Genomic DNA, 17,340 nt, shown 5'->3' with positions numbered 1-17,340 from the left:
GGGTGGGCAGGGCATGTGAGGGCGTGCGTGCAAGCAGGGGTGGGCCTGGGGCCAGCTGTCTGGACGCTGGGGTTTGGACTGGGCTGGGTGTGGGTGGCTGGCCCTGGACACTCGGCGGTAAGGTGCTAGGACACACCAGAGGCCCTGAGTCCCCCCGGAACCTTGGGGCCGGGCCCATGGGAAGCGCCAAGGCCACAGGCAATGGCGAGGGTGGGCCCATTATTGGCCCAGCTCGTCCTTCCCGGCACCGTGCCCCCTGGATCCTGTGCCCTCACACGGCCTCGCCTGCCTGGAAGTCAGGGCGGCTGGTGGTGGGGCGCACAGGGCCCAGGGTTGAGGAAGCCTCCTTGGGGGGTCCAGGGGACACCAGGCACCTTTCCGGGGGCCACGGCCAAGCAGAAGGCCCGGGGGTGAGGGACGCGGAGATGGAAGGGGCGTGGCTTCCTCGGAGGCGCAGAGCAGGGCTGTGGGGGCCCCCCCTCCCTGCAGGACAGACCCCCATCCCTCCGCCCCCGAGCGCCTCCGAGGGCAGGTCCCAGCCTGGAGGTGGAGGAGGGGCGGCGGGGCAGAGGGAAGGGCACTGGGTCTGGGGGAGCCCCGGGGAGCGTCCTGGGCGGGGCGGGGCCCCGGATGCGCGCGGAGGCCGCGTGTTAACAAAGTAGCCTTTATGGGTCCTCAGGGCGCTGCTAGGAGCCGCGGTGGTCCTCGGGCTTGCGGTCCTCCCCGTCCTCCTCCGCCGGCGCCGGGGAGGGCTCCCGCGACGGGTCCCCGCTGCCGGCTCGCGGCTGCGGGGAGGGCTCCCGCGAGGGGTCCCCGCTATCGGCTCGCGGCTGCGGGGAGGGCTCCGGCGAGGGGTCCCCGCTGTCGCCTCGCGGCGGCTCGGTGTCCCCGGCCTCGGGCTCCCCGCCCTGTGCGCTGTCGGGGCCGAGGGCGTGGGTCCGGGCGCGCTCCTGCGCGGAGTGCGGCGCCCCCGGCCTGCGCGCGCCCGGCCGGTCTGCGGCGCGGAGCAGGGACGCGGGGGATGCGGCCCCGCTGGTGGTCGGCTGGCGCGGGAGGTGGCGGGGGAGCCCCAGGCGCGGCCAGACGTCCGTCTCCCCGTTGTGCAGGAGCACGAAGCGGCGCTGCGAGAGCAGGGGCAGCATCCGCTGGCTGCACAGGCTCTTCTGGAAGGTCTCCAGCGCCAGGTCTGTGGGGAGGGGGGGCATTGCGGGCCAGGAACCCAGGCTCTCCCGCATCACCTTTGCGGGGCTGGGGTACAGGTTTTGGGGTCAGAGGAGGAGGTTGGGGAGGGGAGGGGAGGAGCCCCAGGTGGAGTGGGGGTGGGGGCAGGGACTCCTTGGGGGCGGGGCCGAGTTGACAGGCCGGCGCCTGGGAGGTGGGAGAGCTGGGCGCGTAGGCATCCGAGCTTAGGCATCAGGGATGGGGCGGGCAGTGGAGCGGGCGGGTGAAGGGTGTCGGGCCCTGGGCAGGGGCCTCACCCAGGGTCTCCATGACCACGCGAGGAATCACCTCCTTCAGGACCTCACAGTTGGTGTGCAGGGCGGGGTTGGAGTTCATCTCTAGCAGCCACACCTGGGCCCAACATGGGTCAGCGTCCTTCCCCACCTGCCCCTTGGCCTGCCAGAGGCCGAGGCCCTGGTCCCTGGTAAGCCAGGTGACCCTGGGCAGGTGGCCTCACCCCCCATATTCGCCCAAGGGGCTGAGACCCTAAGGATCTGGCCTTGGAGGCTGCCCCGCTGCAGGGGGAGGGAAGCCTGAGGGACGCCCCCTCCCCCGGGGCTTGGGGTGGTGGGACTGCAGGGTCCACCCCAAGGCCTGTCTGGTGGTCAGGCTGGGCACAGATGCCCCCGCGCCCTGCACCTGCCCGCCAGGCCCCCCTGCCCTGGGATGCCCCCACGGCACCTTGAAGTTGTCGTCGATCAGGAAGTCGCAGCCAATGAGGTCGAAGTAGCCCAGCTTGCACTCGAGCTTGGACTTGACGGCCAGGAAGCAGTGGGCCATGATCTGCTGCATCTGCTTCTGTGGTGGGCAGGGCGGGCGGCGGGGTCACTGTGGGCACCGCTACTCCCAGGCCCCAGCCATGGCCACACCCCTCGCCGGCAGGCTTCACGGTGCCTCACCGGAAAGTCCACCTGTGCCCTCACCTGTGCCCTCACCTGTTCCCTCACCGGCAGAGCCACACCTGCCTGCCCACATGTTCACACTCCTACAGCCAGAAACTCAGTCACTCTCATTTCATTCGTTCCACAGATGTGGGGCTCTGGCCGTGTGGCGGGTGCCGGGTGCCAGGAGTGTTTGCCCCGGGACAGATCCCTCACCGCAGGGGAGACAGCACATGTGACCCGGGGTCCGCCGTACCCTTGGCACAGTAGGTTGGCAATCAATGCCGATGGAGGAAATGCAGCTAAGAGGGTGGAGATAGAGTTCTGGGGTGGTTTGTGTTGTTGCTAACCCTCACCCGAGGGTCTTTCCACTGATTTTTAGGGAGAGCGGGAGAGAGGGAATGGCAGAGAGAAACACATCGATTGGTTGCCTCCTGCATCGGGTCTCTAGTAAAGTATAAAAGGGAACCAAGTACAAATTCTGGAGGTGAAAAGTTTAACAACTGATATTTAAAATTCACAAAGGGGCTTAACAGTAGATGTGTGTTGTCTGAAGTGAGACCAATGAGATGGTCCAGTGTGAGGGACCTAGCCAGTTTAGCTCAGTGGATAGAGTGCCAGCCTGCGGACTGAAGGGTCCTGGGTTCGATTCCGGTCAAGGGCACATGCCTGGGTTGCGGGCTCAATCCCCAGTAGGGGGCATGCAGGAGGCAGCCAATCCATGATTCTCTCTAACCATTGATGTTTCTATCTCTCTCTCCCTCTCCCTTCCTCTCTGAAATCAATAAAAATATTTAAAATATATATATATAGGGGGCGGGGGAAAATAGAGGGGTCAATGGGGGAAAAAGGGGACATGTAATACTTTCAACAATAAAGAATTATTGAAATATATATATATAATATATATATATCCTATCTGATAAAAGAGTAATATGCAAATTGACTGTCACTCCAACATACAAGATGGCCACCACAAGATGGCCGGCAGGGGAGGGCATTTAGGGGCGACCGGGCTGGCAGAGGAGAGCAGTTGGGGGCGGACCAGGTCTGCAGGGAAGGGCAGTTGGGGGCGACCAGGCCTGCAGGGGAGGGCAGTTGGGGGTGATCAGGCCTGCAGGGGAGGGCAGTTGGGGGGGACCAGGCCTGCAGGGAAGGACAGTTAGGGGGGACCAGGCTGGCAGGGGAGGGCAGTTAGGGGCAATCAGGCTGTCAGGGGAGCAGTTAGGCATCGATCAGGCTGGCAGGGGAGTGGTTAGGGGGTGATCAGGCTGGCAGGCAGAAGTGGTTAGGGGCAATCAGGCAGGCAGGCAGGCAAGCGGTTGGGAGCCAGCAGTCCTCGATTGTGAGAGGGATGTCCGACTGCCTGTTTAAGCCCGATCCCACTGGGATTGGGCCTAAACGGGCAGTTGGACATCCCTTGAGGGGTCCCAGATTGGAGAGGGTGCAGACTGGGCTGAGGGACATACCCACCCCCACCCCCCCCCACCCCCGTGCATGAATTTTGTGCACCAGGCCTCTAGTGTATGTGTGTGTGTGTGTGTGTGTGTGTGTGTGTATCAAAAGAAATTACTCTAGAAATGCTACATTACAAAATACAGGGTGTCCCAAGAATTTTTTACAGACACACTGAATAATTATAAAGGTGGTATTTATTAGAATACATTCTAGTTTCAAAATTGAGCCATCAGCTGTTAAAGTGTGTATACATTTTTTGGGACACCCTGTACATATCTATATGTCACACAGAAGAATTGAAAAGAAAAAAAGATACATAGCAAAACAGCAGGTGTAAACCCTGCCTTAAGAGTAATTATGTTAAATGTAAGTCAAACTTTCCAAATACAACACAGACACTGGCCAAATGCATAAAAGCCCCTTCAGATACACTATCTATGAGACTTCGGACTCAAAAGACACAGATAGGTTGAAAGTAAAAAGGTGGAAAAAGACAAACAGCAGCCAAAAGGTAGCTGGAATGACTATTCTAATACCAAGTTGATTTTAAGACAAAAATTGAGGATAGTAAGAAAAAAGTACATTTTATAATGACACATCAAGAGGTGGTCATTGTAAACATACACGCCTAACAGAAGAGCCTCAAAACACATAAAGTAGAAGCCAGTAGCATTGCAGGGAGACAGACACTTCAACAGTAAGAGTGGGAGACCTCAACACCCCACTTCCCAGGGTGGATAGGCCTGTGGACAGAGATCCACAGTACACAGAAAACTTGGATAACAATATAAATCGAGACCTAACCGACATCTACAGAACCTCCACCCAGACGTTCATCTCTGGTGCCCACGGAACACCCCCCAGGACAGACATTTGTTAGGACACAAAACAAGTCCCGGTAATTGTCTAAAGGGCTGGAGTCATACCAAGTATGTCCTTCGCCCGGCCCGTGTGGCTCAGTGGTTGACTATCCACCAATGAGCCAAGCGGTCACGGTTCCATTCCCTGTCAGGGCACATGCCCGGGTTTCGAACTCGATCCCCAGTAGGGGGCATGCAGGAGGCAGCGGATCGATGGTTCTCACCATGGATGTTTCTCTCTCTCTTTCCCTCTCCTTTCCTCTCTGAAATATTTATTTACTTATTTAAACTTGTAAAAGAAAACATATGTGTAAATCTTTCCAACCTTGGATTTGGCAATGGGTTCTTAGATACGGCCTCAGAAGCATGAATGACCAAAGAAAAGATGGGTCGATTGCACTTCATCCAAATCTAAAACTTTTGTTCAGAAAAGGACCTTATTAAGAAAGTGAAAAAAGAACTCAGAACAGGAGCGAATGTTTGCAGATCACATATCTGATAAGGGTTTAGCAACCAGAGCAGAAAGAGCTGAACAGGAGACGGACAGGGGGTCTGAATAGAAAGTCTTCTCAAGCAGATTCCCAGATGGCCATAACCCATGAAGAGAGATTCAACATCATCATCATCAGTGAAATGCACATCAAACCCACAACGAGATACCACTTCACAGCCACTTCTCTTTCTTTTTAAAAAAAGAAAAAGTGTTGGCAAGGATGTGAGGTGGGAACGTGAACTATTGTGAGGGGCAGAGAGAGCCTGAGACACCTCCGCGTGGCCAGCTTCCACCGCCCGGTTGCCCAGGGAGAGACACACTCTTTAGTACAGACGCACCCCTGCCCCGTCCAGTACGGAGGGAACACTGCCCCACCCTCACATCCCTACGGGGTCGTGACCCTTGATCCTTGGCCCTCCCCCCCCCCCCCGGGGTTGGGTGAGGCGCTCACGGACCGTGAAGGTGGTGAAGACCCAGTCGCGGGGGAGGCCCCTGGTCTTGCTGAACTTGTCGTTGATGTACCGGTTGAGCTGCTCCATGCTCCACACCGTGTCCTCCTTCAGGAGCATGTACAGGGGGCTCTTCTTCTGCATGAACTGGGGGGAAGGGTGTGGGGCCTGGAGGCCATCTCCCTGGAGCGCCCAGAGGCCTGCCGCCCTGGACATCCTGCGGCAACCGGGGGCCGAGACCCTCCCCAACACCTTCCAGGGAGACCTCCTCGGCCACCCAGTCCCCACCGAGCCTCACGGAGGGCTCAGCCTAGACTCTCCCCATTGCACCCCTTCCACGGAGGCCTCTGGCCTCTCCACTGAGGTCTTCACAGAGACCCCTCCCCCGGCTCCTGCCCTCCCCACGCCCCCTCGGCGCCCAGAGGGAACCACGCTGCGGTGGGTGGGTGCCGGGCTCTCGGTCACGTGCCCTGTGGTGGCTGAAGGTGAGAGGTGATGCCAACAGCAGCCTCGGGGGCTGGGCCACCTCTGGGTCTGAGCCAAGTCTGCCCGGGCCTCTCCTCTCTGCTTCCGAGCCGTGACCTCGTCCCAGGGCTGCGGGGAGGACCCTCACCTGGTTGGTCAGGTGGCCACTGAGGTCTTGGGAGTGGGGGTCGTAGAGGCGGAGGGTGAGGCGCGCGTAGCCGTGGCCGAAGAAGACCATGTAGGGCATGGCGCAGGCGATCAGCAGGTAGGAGCGCACGTCGAACTTCTTCCCGTCCAGCAGCAGCGGGTTCTCGATGTACCTGGGGGCAGGTGAGGGCTGAGCACATGCCAGCCTGGACCAGTTCCTCGGGACCTGCCCCTGCCCTGGGCGGCCTGCGGGCTCCCCCCCCCCCCCCCCGCCCCCCCGGGCTGAGGGCATGTCCGTCGGGAGGGGGACGTTTCTGACCCGAGACAGGGCTGTGGTTTCCATAAGGCAAACGGGGAGTTCCAGAGAGACCTGTCTGAGGTGAGGCTGCCTCCCAGCCGGAGACGGGGGTGTGGACCCCGTCCAGAGGCAGAGGGATGGAGGGGCGACAGGCAGCTCTGGCTGCAGGCCTGAGGGCTGTGGCTGCCCGGGCGGGCTTCCTGCAGGGCCGAGGAGCAGTGCCCAGGCAGTAGACACACTGACCAGGCCCTCCCCGCCCCGCCCCTGGGCAGGAGCCTCTGTCCAGGGGGCGCAGCTCCTGTGACACCTCTCCCTCTGCTGGCTGCTCGGGGCCCTCGCTGGCGGCCCTGCAGCCTTCCACGGCCAGGCACTCCCCTACGGGCCGGAGACCCCCACGAGCCCTCACAGGCACCAGCAGGGCCCAGGGTCAGTCCCACCCCCGCGGGCGCCCAACACCTCTGCACGACCCGGGCCTGAGGCGTCCGGAAGGGCATCCTGCGGTAGACGGGGTCGTCCTCCAGGCTCTGGACCTTGGCCTGCAGCGTGGCGAGGTCGGGCTGGCTCCTGAGCAGGAAGATACCCTTGCCCTGGTTGGAGGCGGTGGGCTTGCAGATCCAGGTCTGGGTTTCTGCGGAGAGAGCCGCCTGAGGCCCCGCCCCCCGGCCCCGCCCCCGCCCCGCCCCGCCCAGGTTCTGACCACGCCCCCAAACACATGGCCACGCCCACCACCGACCCTACCCATCCCGGGCCTCGCCCATGGCCCCGCCCCCGCCCATCCCGCCACGCCCAGACCACGCCCCCAAACTGATCACCCCCCAGACAACACACCTCTCCACGCCCTGAAACACGCCCTTCTCAGCTCCTACCGCGTTCCGCCGGGACCACACGCAGCCACGCCCAACAGCCCTCCCAGCCGGGTCCGCCCACCTGGCTCCACTCTTCCCTCCTTGGTCTCGCCCCCACCGGGACCTACCGGCCCTGGTCCTGCCCTAATCCCTAATCACACCCAACCTTGGTGCGGCCCTGAACCCGTCCCCGCCCCCCCACCCCCAGCAGGCCCGGCGTCCAGCAGCCTCTCACCATCAAAGAGGCCGAAGAATGTCTCTCTCTCATCCCTGATGTCCAGACGGTAGGTCTCTGGGAAAAATTCTTCCATTTTCAGAATCCTGGGGAGCAGGGAGGTGGGGGCATACTTGGGCTGTCTCCCTCCTGCACAGGCTTAGGGCCGCTGGGCAGCTGGGCAGCTGGGCTGGGCTCCACCCCCTCCAACCCCTTTCCCCTGCAGCCTCCGCACCCTCTGTTCCCTGCCAGAGCTCTCCGTGGGTGGATCCTTGCACACCCGGCCTCGCTACAGGTTGCTGCACGACCCGCCCCTCTCCACGCCCCTGCTCTTTCTCCGGGAGGCTGTCTGCTACATGGCTCGGGCACTTGTGAGTGGCCAGTTCCGAGCGGTCAGTGTCCGGGGAAGGACAGTGCCCGGAACGCAGCGAGCACGGATTCCTGAGCATTGTCCGCTGCCTGGGGTGCCCTTTAACTGTCATCTCACACCAGGCCATCCTTCAATTTAGGGCAGAACGGCCCCTCCCAGCTGGGCTGAGTGTGTCTACCTCTGTGACTCGAGGCGTCCTGGGCTGGTCCATGGGAGCTCCTCCAGAGCGCGTGTGGGGTCCCTTCCAGATCTGTACCCCAGGGGGACACAGGGCCTGACCTGAGTGTCCACTAAGGAGTGTGCGGAGGATGGACGGGTGGATGTGGGTGTGGAGAGGCCGGCAATGGTGGAAGCTTTGAAGTGGGTGGGTGGGTGGGTGTGTGGATGGGTGGGGGTTGGGCAGGTGGATCTGGGATGGAAGTAGGTGGATGGACGGACAGGTGCTCGGTGGGCGACATGCCCGGAGAGGGACAGGTGAGAGGTGCTGACTGAAATGGGAGGTGGACAACCGGATGTGTGGGTATAAAGATGGTGTCGTGGTGGCCAGGTGGACACCAGGTAGATGAATTCGCTGAGTGGCTCAGGCAGGGCCAGAGCTGGGTGAAGGCCGCCGAGGACAGTGAGGGTGGAGGTCTGTGGGAACGGGTTCCGGGGTGGACGGCATGGGTGTGGTGGGCGATGGATGACTACATCAGGGACACCAGCGGGCGGCTCTGTGCTGGGTGCTATGTACGGACTCGGGGGTCTGTGGGGATGTAATGGGTGGCAGTGTTTGGGGTGGAGACAGATTGGTGAGTGCATGGTGGGAGGATGGTGGGGGGACGGCTGTCGGTGGTAGAACGGAGGGTGGCCAGGACCAGGGATGGACTGACATGTCAGATGGGCGGGTGTGCTACTGAGGATGGGGTGGCAGGAGGGATGGGTGTGGGGGGATCGGGGGGAGGGGTGCCCAGCGATGGGGGGGCCAGGGAGGCGTACTTGGCCTGCGGGCACGACGATGTCCGGCTGACCCTGCTGATGACCCGGGCGTACTCCCTGAGGGCGTTGAGAAGCCCGATCTTGGTGGTGAGCAGTTTGTTGTTGGGGAGCTGGTACAGCAGCTGCTCGCCTGGCACGACAAAGCCCTGGGCAGCACGCGGGGGACGGCTGCAGGGCCTCGGCTGCCCAGGCCGCCACGGGCTCCCGGCCGGAGGGGGCAGCCCCTCTCCCAGGCTTGCTCTAGGCCCCGAGCCCCGCCCCTCCAGCTACCTTCCCGGAAGCTGAGGTAGCTGTCTCGACACTTGACCTCACACCACTTGAGCTTGTAGTCCTCCCGCCGGCCGTCCTGGATGCGCTGCCAGCCCTTGCTCTTGCAGTAGGAGCTGATTCTGTGGGGCCCGGGGCAGACATGACCCTGGGGTCTGAGGACCTGGGGGGGGGGTTGCCAGGGAGGGGACCAGGGGACCTCAGGTGGCAGAGCCCAGGTGGACTGGGCCCTGGGGGCAGTGGGCTGGGCCCCGCCGGAGGCCCCCACTCACATGGCGACCCCGTTGGTGCCTCCGATGTAGAAGAAGGGGCCACTCCCCGTGCCGGGCGGCTGCTCCTCCGCCCCCGGCAGGTGCCTCTCCAGGAGGGTGGCCCGGGGCTTGGCAGCGCCCGTGTCCTCCAGAGTGTCTGCGGACAGGTGGGTGGTCAGAGGCTCCGGCCGGCGGAGGCTTCCCCGGCCCTCCCAGCCCCGACCTGAGCCCACCTGCATCCTGGTCCAGCTGGCTCAGCGGACTCAGGGCCCCGTCCACACGGCTGCTCCCCATTGGTCTCTCATGGGTCCAGCCTGCACATGGGGGTGCCCACTCAGAACCTGGCCACGTCCAGTCCCGGCTGGGCTCCAGACCGGCCAACCCCGCTCCGCCCTTGTCCGGCAGCTCCCAGGCAGCCCCCCCAGCCCATGCGGGATGTCTCCTCCCAGACAGACCCCCAGCCCATGCGGGACGTCTCCTCCCAGCACAGGCCTGCCCAGTGGCCTGGGCCCATCGTGCCGTCTAGGAGAGAGGACTGGTCACCACCCTCAGGGGCAGCCTTGGGGTGGGCAGGCCCCTCCTCACCAACAGGGCAGAGCTGGGGGCAGGTGAGGGGCGAGGGTGGAGGCTGGACTGGGGCGGACGTGGCACAGGGACATGCCCAGGAGGGCGGGGTCACAATGTCCATCATGATGTCATGGGTGACCCCTGCCAGGCAGGGGTGATGGGCTGCCTGCCCTGGGCAGGGACAGGGGGCTAGGGCGGCAGAGTGCCTGCCAGACTGTGCGGGGAGAGTGTCCCCTCCCTGGCTCTGCGGGCCCCTCCCGGGGCATGGCTGTGTGTGGTCCCCGATTAGAACCCCATCCCTGGAATGGGGTGCCAGGCCCCAGGGGGCCCTCCCAGGGCTGCAGTCACCTGGGTCCCGGGGGCGGCTCCGCCAGACCCCTCTGATCCTTGACGGCTTGCCTCTCGTGGTGCTGACCTGGGTCGGAGGGGACAGTGCCCGGTGTCCTCGGCCGTGGCTGCAGCGGGTGTGGCTGTGGGCTGCGGGTGCGGGGACGGTGAGGTGGGGGCACCGCCGAGAAGACACTGTCCGCAGCCCCTTCCGGGACCGTGCGGCCCGAGGCCTTGGCCCCCGTGGCTGGCCCGGGGTCAGGCCCACCCTGTAGGGGGCAGCGTGCTTCCTGGGGTCTTGGGCTTGGGGTCCCCCGTGTGGCTGACTCTTGTTTCCATGGTGACTGTGGGGCCTGGTGCCCCTCAGGGCCAGGGTAGTGTCTGCATTCTGTCTGTCCTTGGTGAGGCCTTCCTTGTAGGGACTGTCTGTCTGGCTTGCGTGCCGCCTGCAAGGAGGAGGGTGGCCATCAGGCCTCTGGTCGGGAGGGGCACCCCGGCCGGGATGGAGGCGCCCTGTGTCTGAGGGGGGCCCTGCAGCAGGTACTGCCGCCCAGGAGGGGGCCCGTGACCAACTCGGGAACAGTTCAGGGCAGTTTCAGCCGTTCCTGAACGGGTCCTTCCCCGTGGGGGGCTGTTGGGAGGCGGGGACTCTGCTGATGGAAAGCACAAGCGGTGGGAAGGCAGGTGGGACCCCGGAGCGGGCGGGGCCCAGGGCGCTGCACCTGCTTCCAGGTGTCCCCAAAGAGGACTGTCACCGAGAAACGCCCGCAAGGCCTCCCCCCCAAGTAGGACAGACGTGTGCACCGTTCTGGGGGCCGAGTGACGGCAGGATGGGGGTGTCTTACCCTCTGCCCGTGGCCCAGCCTCGCCCCCCCAGGACGGAGCCCCCAGGAGGACTGAGCGCTGGCCCGGACGGAGTGAGTGGGAATTAGACATGGACACACAGGCCAGGACATGGCCCAGGAAGGAGGACCCAGAGTTGAAAGCGGGAAGCAGGAGGTCACGTCCTGCCTGAGGGCGGTGGGGACGGGACGCCAGCACACAGGGGCTGGGCCCTCAGGAGGCCCGGAGACAGGCTCTGAGCGAAGGCCCACAGCCGGGACTGGCCTGCGTCTCAGCTCCCCACCGGTAAAGGGGGCAGGGCAGCTGCAGTTAATGTTCAAGGGAGGCTGGTGGGACAATGGGGTGGGGGTGCAGTGCAGACCAGGCCAGCTGGCGGGGACCCCGAGGTTATGACAGAAACATGAGGTGGCGAGGGGCTGGCTGCCCGCCCAGCGCAGCCGATGGCCACCTCTGTGGTGCAGGCCTGGGGGGTAGAGCCGCCGGGGAAGCTGGCCGTGGCCGTGGGCGGGCAGGTGGCAGGTGCCTGTGTGTGGCGCTTCTAACCGTGTGTTTATTATTTTCACAAAGAATGAGGCCCCGAGTTATCCTTCTTGTCGTTAAAATGAACAAAGATAAATAAAAGCCGCGGGTGAGCCCGAGTTTGGTGCGCGTCTGGGGGCTGCCCCGGGCTTGGGGTGGGAGGCGGCTGCAGGCATCGGCTCCGACCCACAGCCCTGGCCTGACTCAGTCTCCGAAGGACAGAATCTAAACACAGAGACGAGCTTTACGCCGGAGGGGTTGGGCACGCCGTGTGGCCCCCGGCATCGCATCGGGCACCGTGGGGCGGGTTAAGGGGAAACCGACCTCTACCATCGACGCTGAAATAAACGTGTTACCTGATCCGGTACACAGACCGGCGGGAAGCCCTGCGGCGCGGTGAGCGGAAGGCCCTCGTGCACCTGGAGGAAACGTCCAAGGGATGAGGGGTGTCAGTGTCCTGCCACGCGGGGGTGTGGGTGCGAGGGAGGCGCTTACATTGTCTGCCGGGCTGGCACCTCCTGGGCGGGGGCGGGCTGTCCACGGGGCCCGGGGTCCCCACGGGTGTCAGGAGGCTTCCCTTTGAAGCATCGGTTCTGGTAGACAGACCTGGTCCTTGGCAGAGGCGCCTGCCCCGAGGAGCCGACACCCCCAGGAGGCACGCCCTTCCTGGCCCGGCCCTGGGGTTTGTGCCCCTCATGCTGTGGCCCTGGGGGCATGGGCTCTCCACAAAGCAGGGGCACCCTTCCCCACCCTCCCCTCCCTCTTTCTGCTCCTGGGCAGGATCCCCAGAGGACCAACAGGGTCCGTGGTGGCCAAGCAGGGGGCAAGGGAAGGCAGGCCCCAGCCCTCGCACCCAGCCAGGACCCCAGCTGCTGGCCGGCCCGTCCCTCGTCCCTCTCACCTGCCCTGCCGGCTGGTGTGATCCCTCTGCCTGGGAAACAGTGGTGACCTGGCAACCGTCTCCCAGCAACCTCGACCCAGGGCCCAGAGGGGAGCCGGTGGAGAGGGAGGGGCGGGGGCCAGGTGCCCGGGGAACTGGGCCCGCATTCTGTCCGGGGTCACCCCTCAGCCTTCCAAGACCCTCACGTCCACGCCCGGGCCTCAGACTGGACCCAGAAAGCTTTCTGAGCTCACTCGGCTTTATGGCCATATTACACCTCCCTCACCGCAGCCCCAGCACGTGGGGTCCCCGCTGTATAAAACAGTAAGAGGGGCTCCAGGAAGACAGCACGCCCCCCGGGTGGGGGTGCTCGCGCCTGGGGCTGTGCCTCTGCCTCCCAGGGCCTTGCGTGGGTCACGAGGGATCTGTGTTGAGTGCCTTTGCTTCTTCCTTTTTTAAAAACATATTTTTTATTGATTTCAGAGAGGAAGGGAGAGGGAGAGAGAGATGGAAACATCAATGATGAGAGTCATTTGACCGGCTGCCTCCTGCATGCCCCCTACTGGGGTCGAGCCCGCAACTGGGGCATGTGCCCTGACTAGGAATCGAACCGTGACCTCCTGGTTCATAGGTCGATGCTCAGCCCCTGAGCCACGCGGCCGGGCTGCCTCTGCTTCTTGTAGGGCTGGAGGGTGGCCCCACAGTGTGTCCACATTCTGAGCCCTGGCACCGGCGGATGGGACCTTAAATCCAGTGACCAGCATCCTCCTAAGAGGGAGGCGGGCAGATGAGGAGACGGAGAGGGGAGAAGCCGCCGCAGACGGGGGCAGAGGCTGGAGGGATGTGCCCCAAGTCCAGGGGGTCTGGAGCCCCCGAGGCCGGGAGAGGCCGAGGAACCTCCCCGAGAGTTCCTGAGGGCACTGAGCCGACTCTGGCCTCGGCTGTGGACAAGGCACGGCTGCAGGCCCCACCTGCCCGGGGGGCCCTTTGCTGTGTGGCCTCAGAAGACACACGCACCCCTTCAGCCCCTCCTCATGTTCGGGGTCCCAGGCTTCATGCTCACTAGGGGGGCCCCTGGGAGCCTGCAGAGGCAGCCGCACCCCAGGCCTCTCTGCCAGGCGGGGGCCTGGGGGTCTGTCCTGCTGGAGATGCTCTGCCCCAGGGGGCAGGGGCCCTGGCCAAGCCCTTCCCTGAGCACTGGGGACCCCGTCTTGGGCGCTGGGGACCCCCAGCTCGGGGCTCCTGCAGGGGTGGTGTGGCCCCTGGCCGCCTGCTCTTCCCTCGGCCTGAGCACAGAGGCCCCGGACGCCACAGCCCCTCCCTCTGGAGCCCGTGGCCCCCCTCACTCGGGCTGGACCCCTGGAGGCCCCAGGCGCGTGGGCCAGCTCACCACCTCGGTCCCCGGTTCCTGACAGGTTCCGGGGAGGTGGCCCCCTGCTCCTGTGACACCGAGAGCTCAGACCTGAAAACTCGGCCTCCTGATCAAACAGCTGTGTGTGTGTGTGTGTGTGTGTGTGTGTGTGTGTGTGTGTGGTGGGGGGGGGGCCGTCCCAGCCACGGTCGGTCGGTAGCAGCCGCAGCCGCGGCCTCAGGTTTGCTGGAGGCGGGAGGGGAAACCGGCCCCCCTCTCTGGGGCCAGGGGAGCTGGAACGGCCCAGCGCCCCTCCGGCAGCCGCGGTGTGGCCTGGGGAGGCGGCGCCTTTGCTGGGCAGGGCCAGGCCTCCTGGACGTGGGGCAGGAGGTCTCCTCACGGTGCCAGGCAGCCTCTGGCCTTGGGGTCTCTGCTTGGCTCCAGCAGTGTCTGCCTGGCCCCCCTTGGCCACCTGCTCAGAGAGGCCTTCCGGGGCCCCCCTCACCCCCTCTTTCTGCTCTAGCACTTGGCTATGCAGACCGAGTTCAGGGAAGAGTCGGGGAGAGCGGGGAACGAGGGGGAGAGGCAGGGGCCTGGGGACCCCCCCCCCACTCCAGTGGCAGAGCCTTGGCAAGAGCTCTCAGGGGAGGGCGGGCTTTGGGGGGACAGACAGATGCTGGGGTGGGGTCAGCATCAGAGTTTGGTCTGGGGGACAGCTTTAGACAGGACATCTCGATGAGCCACAGGCTGGGGAGCAGAGGGAGCAGGGTGGGGTGAGCCAAAGTCTGGGGTGGGTGGAGGTGAGGGGGGCTGTGGGGCACCAGGAGAGCATGCCCCCCAACCGCCCAGGCCCCAGAGACAGGTGGTGGGGACCTGAGACCTGAGGAAGGGAGGAGGCGGCTGTCCCCCGCCCGTCCCCCTCCTCCCCCAGCTTCTTGCTCTCTCACCCCCAGTGCCCTCCAGCCACCTACACTGCAGGGGGTGGGCGGGGCAGCCGGGTTTCTGGGCCACTGCCTGCCACCGGTCCTCTTCCCACTGTGGGTGGGAGTTGGGTGCTGGGCGGCTTCTGTCTTGCCCTCCTGAGGCAGCCCTGCCTGGTACCGGTGTGGGGGGTAAGGGATGAGGTCACCGCCCTGGGGAGGGCTCCAGGCTGGGCTGCAGGGGTGGGGCTGACCACACTCCCGTCTCTCTGGCCTTGTGGCAGGGCCCACTGCGTGTGGTGACACAAGGACCCTAGTGGGGGGCCCTCTGGGCTGTGGGGGAGGCTGTGCCCCAGGAGGACAGAGGCCAGGCCCGGGGCCTCACACCCTTAATTGCCCCAACGGTTTATTATGGCTGTGACAGAAAGCCCACCCCAGGGCCAGGGGACTCCCCCGCCAGGGTCATGGGCGGCGACGTCCAGTGTGCCTGTGCCCTGGGAGGACGTGAGGGCCCCGGGCCTGGGCAGACGCGCACCACCTGGTCAGAGCCGTGGCTCGGCCTGATGGACAGTGGACCTCGACTTCCACCCGGCGTCGGCGAGGGGCCCTCCTCCGGCGACGGGGCCATGGATGGACGGCATTACCAGACAGTATTAGACAGAAGGACCCAGGTCTAACCGTGTCTGGTAAGACGCCCATCACAGGCTGCCTGTCTGCGGCGTTCGGCTGGGGGGGCGAGACCCCGGGCCCCGGAGTCTGCAGAGCGGCACCTCCGATCCCCACAACGCCCACGGCCTGAGGTCTGGCTGGAGCCTCCCCGGACCCCCCGGGCCCCTGGGCTGCTTCGAGGAAAGCCTCCCACAGAACCCACCCCAGCATACAGCCCCAGGTGTGTGCGTGTGCATGTATGTGCGCATGTGTACATGTGTGTCTGTGTGTGTGCGTGTGTGTGAGAGAGAGAGAGAGAGCAGCTGAGGCATCTGGTTGCCCTGCACTTGACCCTGAGTCAGGCTTGTTAATGAGTAACAGGAGGCCTGGGGCAGACCCTCCTCCCCTGAGAGACCAGCTGGGGCCCAGGGCTGGGTGGGGTTCCCGGGCCAGAAGGGCTGCCCCTGTGCGTGTCAGCAGGTCTGCGAGCCCCAGTCCTGGCTTCCGATAAAGAAGATAAAATCCAGGGCCTTCTGACCTCGATTTCAGACCATGTTCCCTTTCTTGCCTGTGACACTGTGGGGCTGGAGGAGGACCGGGGGGCAGGGCAGGGAGACCGTCCTCGTCGGGGAATAGCATGGGGGGGGCCCACCACGCTCAGCCGGTGGGCCGGGGCAGGGCACCTGGATGCATCTGTCCTCCCTGCGTCCCAGGTGGTCCGGGAGCATGAGTCCCTGACAGGGTCAGAGCGTGTGAGAGAGGCCAGTGCCCACTGCGGACCCAGCAGGCCGGGGCCTCAGGAGGGCCAGCTCCCGCGGACGAGTGTGGAAGCCCCCGTGGACATGGGACCTGCGTGGTGGACGGGAGGGCTGCCTGCCAGCAGCTCTGGACCGAGTGGCTGCGGCCGGCCGGCCAGCCGATTCCGGGAGAGTCGTCGGCGCCCCCAGCGGCAGCCACCGTGCTGGGCAGCGGCCCCAGATGAGGCCGGTGTGGGCGGGGCTGACGCCCTTCTCCGCCCTCGTCCGGGCCCTTGTGGTCTCTCCTGGGGGTCAGGTCGCCGCGGGCCTGGCTGGGACAGGTTGTCCCCGTGCCCCACCCGCCCTGGGTCTCAGCCCGGCTCTGGGCCAGGGACTCAGGACAGCACGTCCTCGGGCCGCTCCGGCAGCGAGCGGCGGGTCACCTTTGAACATCGTTACCAGACAGTGTTAGAGTCAAGCCGATAATCCAGCACTGTCCGGTAAGATGCCCACAGGGGCCCAGGTGTGCCGGCCGAGCACCCGGTGGACACACGGTCGGCCCCCGGGCAGGAGGACCAGGTGGGAGGCCTGCCTGCTCCAGGGTGAGGGCCTGGGCCTGGCACTGAGGCTGGAGGTGCAGCTGGCCCACCAGGTGGCCCCCACCTGGGCCCTGGCCGGCCGACCACCGCGCTGCCCTTCACCCTCAGAGCCTTTGTCTTGGTTCTGCTTCGCCCTCACCTGCTGGGTGCGGCGGGCACCTGCTGGGGCGGAAGGGCAGGGCCTGGGCACCTGAGCGTCCCAATCCCGCGGGCTGTCTGGGGAGGGGCTCAGAGCAGCTGCAGAAGCTTCCATTCGTGGGGCTGGGAGGGGCTCTCGGACCCGCCAGGGTCTGGGGGGGCTGCCAGTAACCCCACCTGGAAGGCACCGGGCAGGACGGGGGGGGGGGGAGCTGTGTGGGAGAGGGTTTGGGGGGCTTGGGGGCGGCCCCTCGCTGCGCGCAGGGCCCCGCCGTCATCATTACCAGGCAGTATTAGAGACCTGACACATCCAATGCTGCCCAGTAAGATGGCGATGGCCGCCCCCAGGTGGGTCCGGGGCCGCCCGGGGAGAGGGGACTCGGTGGGGGGCACTCAGCAGCCTGAGGGGACCCACGTTCTCTGAGGACACTGAGCCGAGGAGCGGAGAGAGATGGGGCTCAGGAGGGGGTCCCCAGGCCCTGTGTGAGGGGGCTTAGCTTGGGGGAGGCTGGGCGGCTGCAGTTGGGAGCCCCTGGGGTCAGGGCCTCAGGGTGACCTCCCCGCCCACCCAGCAGGGCCCCCAGCTCTGGGTGTGGGGTGGGCACTTGAGGAGG

General features: G+C 64.9%; 1 protein-coding gene and 3 non-coding genes across 6 annotated transcripts; all 4 read right to left on the bottom strand.

Annotated features, from left to right (window-relative positions):
* Positions 1–648: 648 nt before the first annotated feature.
* TTLL10 (tubulin tyrosine ligase like 10) lies at positions 649–12,207 on the bottom strand. Of its 3 annotated transcripts, XM_054721369.1 has the most exons (15): positions 11,949–12,204; positions 11,810–11,872; positions 10,113–10,537; positions 9,431–9,511; positions 9,219–9,354; positions 8,950–9,068; positions 8,680–8,809; positions 7,880–7,951; positions 7,353–7,438; positions 6,729–6,900; positions 5,976–6,147; positions 5,369–5,509; positions 1,903–2,019; positions 1,479–1,572; positions 649–1,186 (listed from the first exon to the last, which is right to left on the bottom strand). In XM_054721369.1, the coding sequence occupies exons 1-15, from the start codon at positions 12,167–12,169 to the stop codon at positions 687–689; spliced, it is 2,529 nt and encodes an 842-aa protein (XP_054577344.1). In that variant the 5' UTR covers positions 12,170–12,204; the 3' UTR covers positions 649–686. The 3 variants fall into 3 exon arrangements, with proteins under 3 accessions (XP_054577344.1, XP_054577346.1, XP_054577345.1); XM_054721371.1 differs by having other exon boundaries at positions 7,353–7,409; positions 8,680–9,068; positions 11,949–12,207; XM_054721370.1 differs by lacking the exon at positions 7,880–7,951 and having other exon boundaries at positions 11,949–12,205.
* Positions 12,208–15,228: 3,021 nt separating this feature from the next.
* On the bottom strand, positions 15,229–15,307 carry MIR429 (microRNA mir-429). The gene is given in 1 exon segment (NR_129084.2): positions 15,229–15,307. It is a non-coding gene; the product is annotated as a microRNA mir-429 (primary transcript).
* A 1,119-nt stretch (positions 15,308–16,426) lies between these two features.
* MIR200A (microRNA mir-200a) lies at positions 16,427–16,508 on the bottom strand. The gene has a single exon (NR_129083.2). It is a non-coding gene; the product is annotated as a microRNA mir-200a (primary transcript).
* Positions 16,509–16,988: 480 nt separating this feature from the next.
* Positions 16,989–17,068, bottom strand: MIR200B (microRNA mir-200b). Its single transcript, NR_129082.2, has one exon. It is a non-coding gene; the product is annotated as a microRNA mir-200b (primary transcript).
* Between the last annotated feature and the right edge of the window lie 272 nt (positions 17,069–17,340).

The sequence above is a fragment of the Eptesicus fuscus genome, chromosome 9 (genome assembly GCF_027574615.1).
Source record: "Eptesicus fuscus isolate TK198812 chromosome 9, DD_ASM_mEF_20220401, whole genome shotgun sequence".
NCBI classification, from domain to species: domain Eukaryota; kingdom Metazoa; phylum Chordata; class Mammalia; order Chiroptera; family Vespertilionidae; genus Eptesicus; species Eptesicus fuscus.
Note: the sequence above shows the minus strand (reverse complement) of the source record. Positions and strands in the feature narration are given on the sequence as shown.

Excerpts from the sequence above, each read along its gene's own strand:
- TTLL10 (XM_054721371.1), bottom strand. The coding sequence starts at position 12,169 with ATGCCCCCAGGGCCACAGCATGAGGGGCACAAACCCCAGGGCCGGGCC. Across the intron at positions 9,512-10,112 it reads GAGCCGCCCCCGGGACCCAG|GCTGGACCCATGAGAGACCA; the intron begins GTGACTGCAGCC and ends CCCCATGTGCAG. Across the intron at positions 5,510-5,975 it reads GTGGCCACCTGACCAACCAG|TTCATGCAGAAGAAGAGCCC; the intron begins GTGAGGGTCCTC and ends CCTTCCCCCCAG.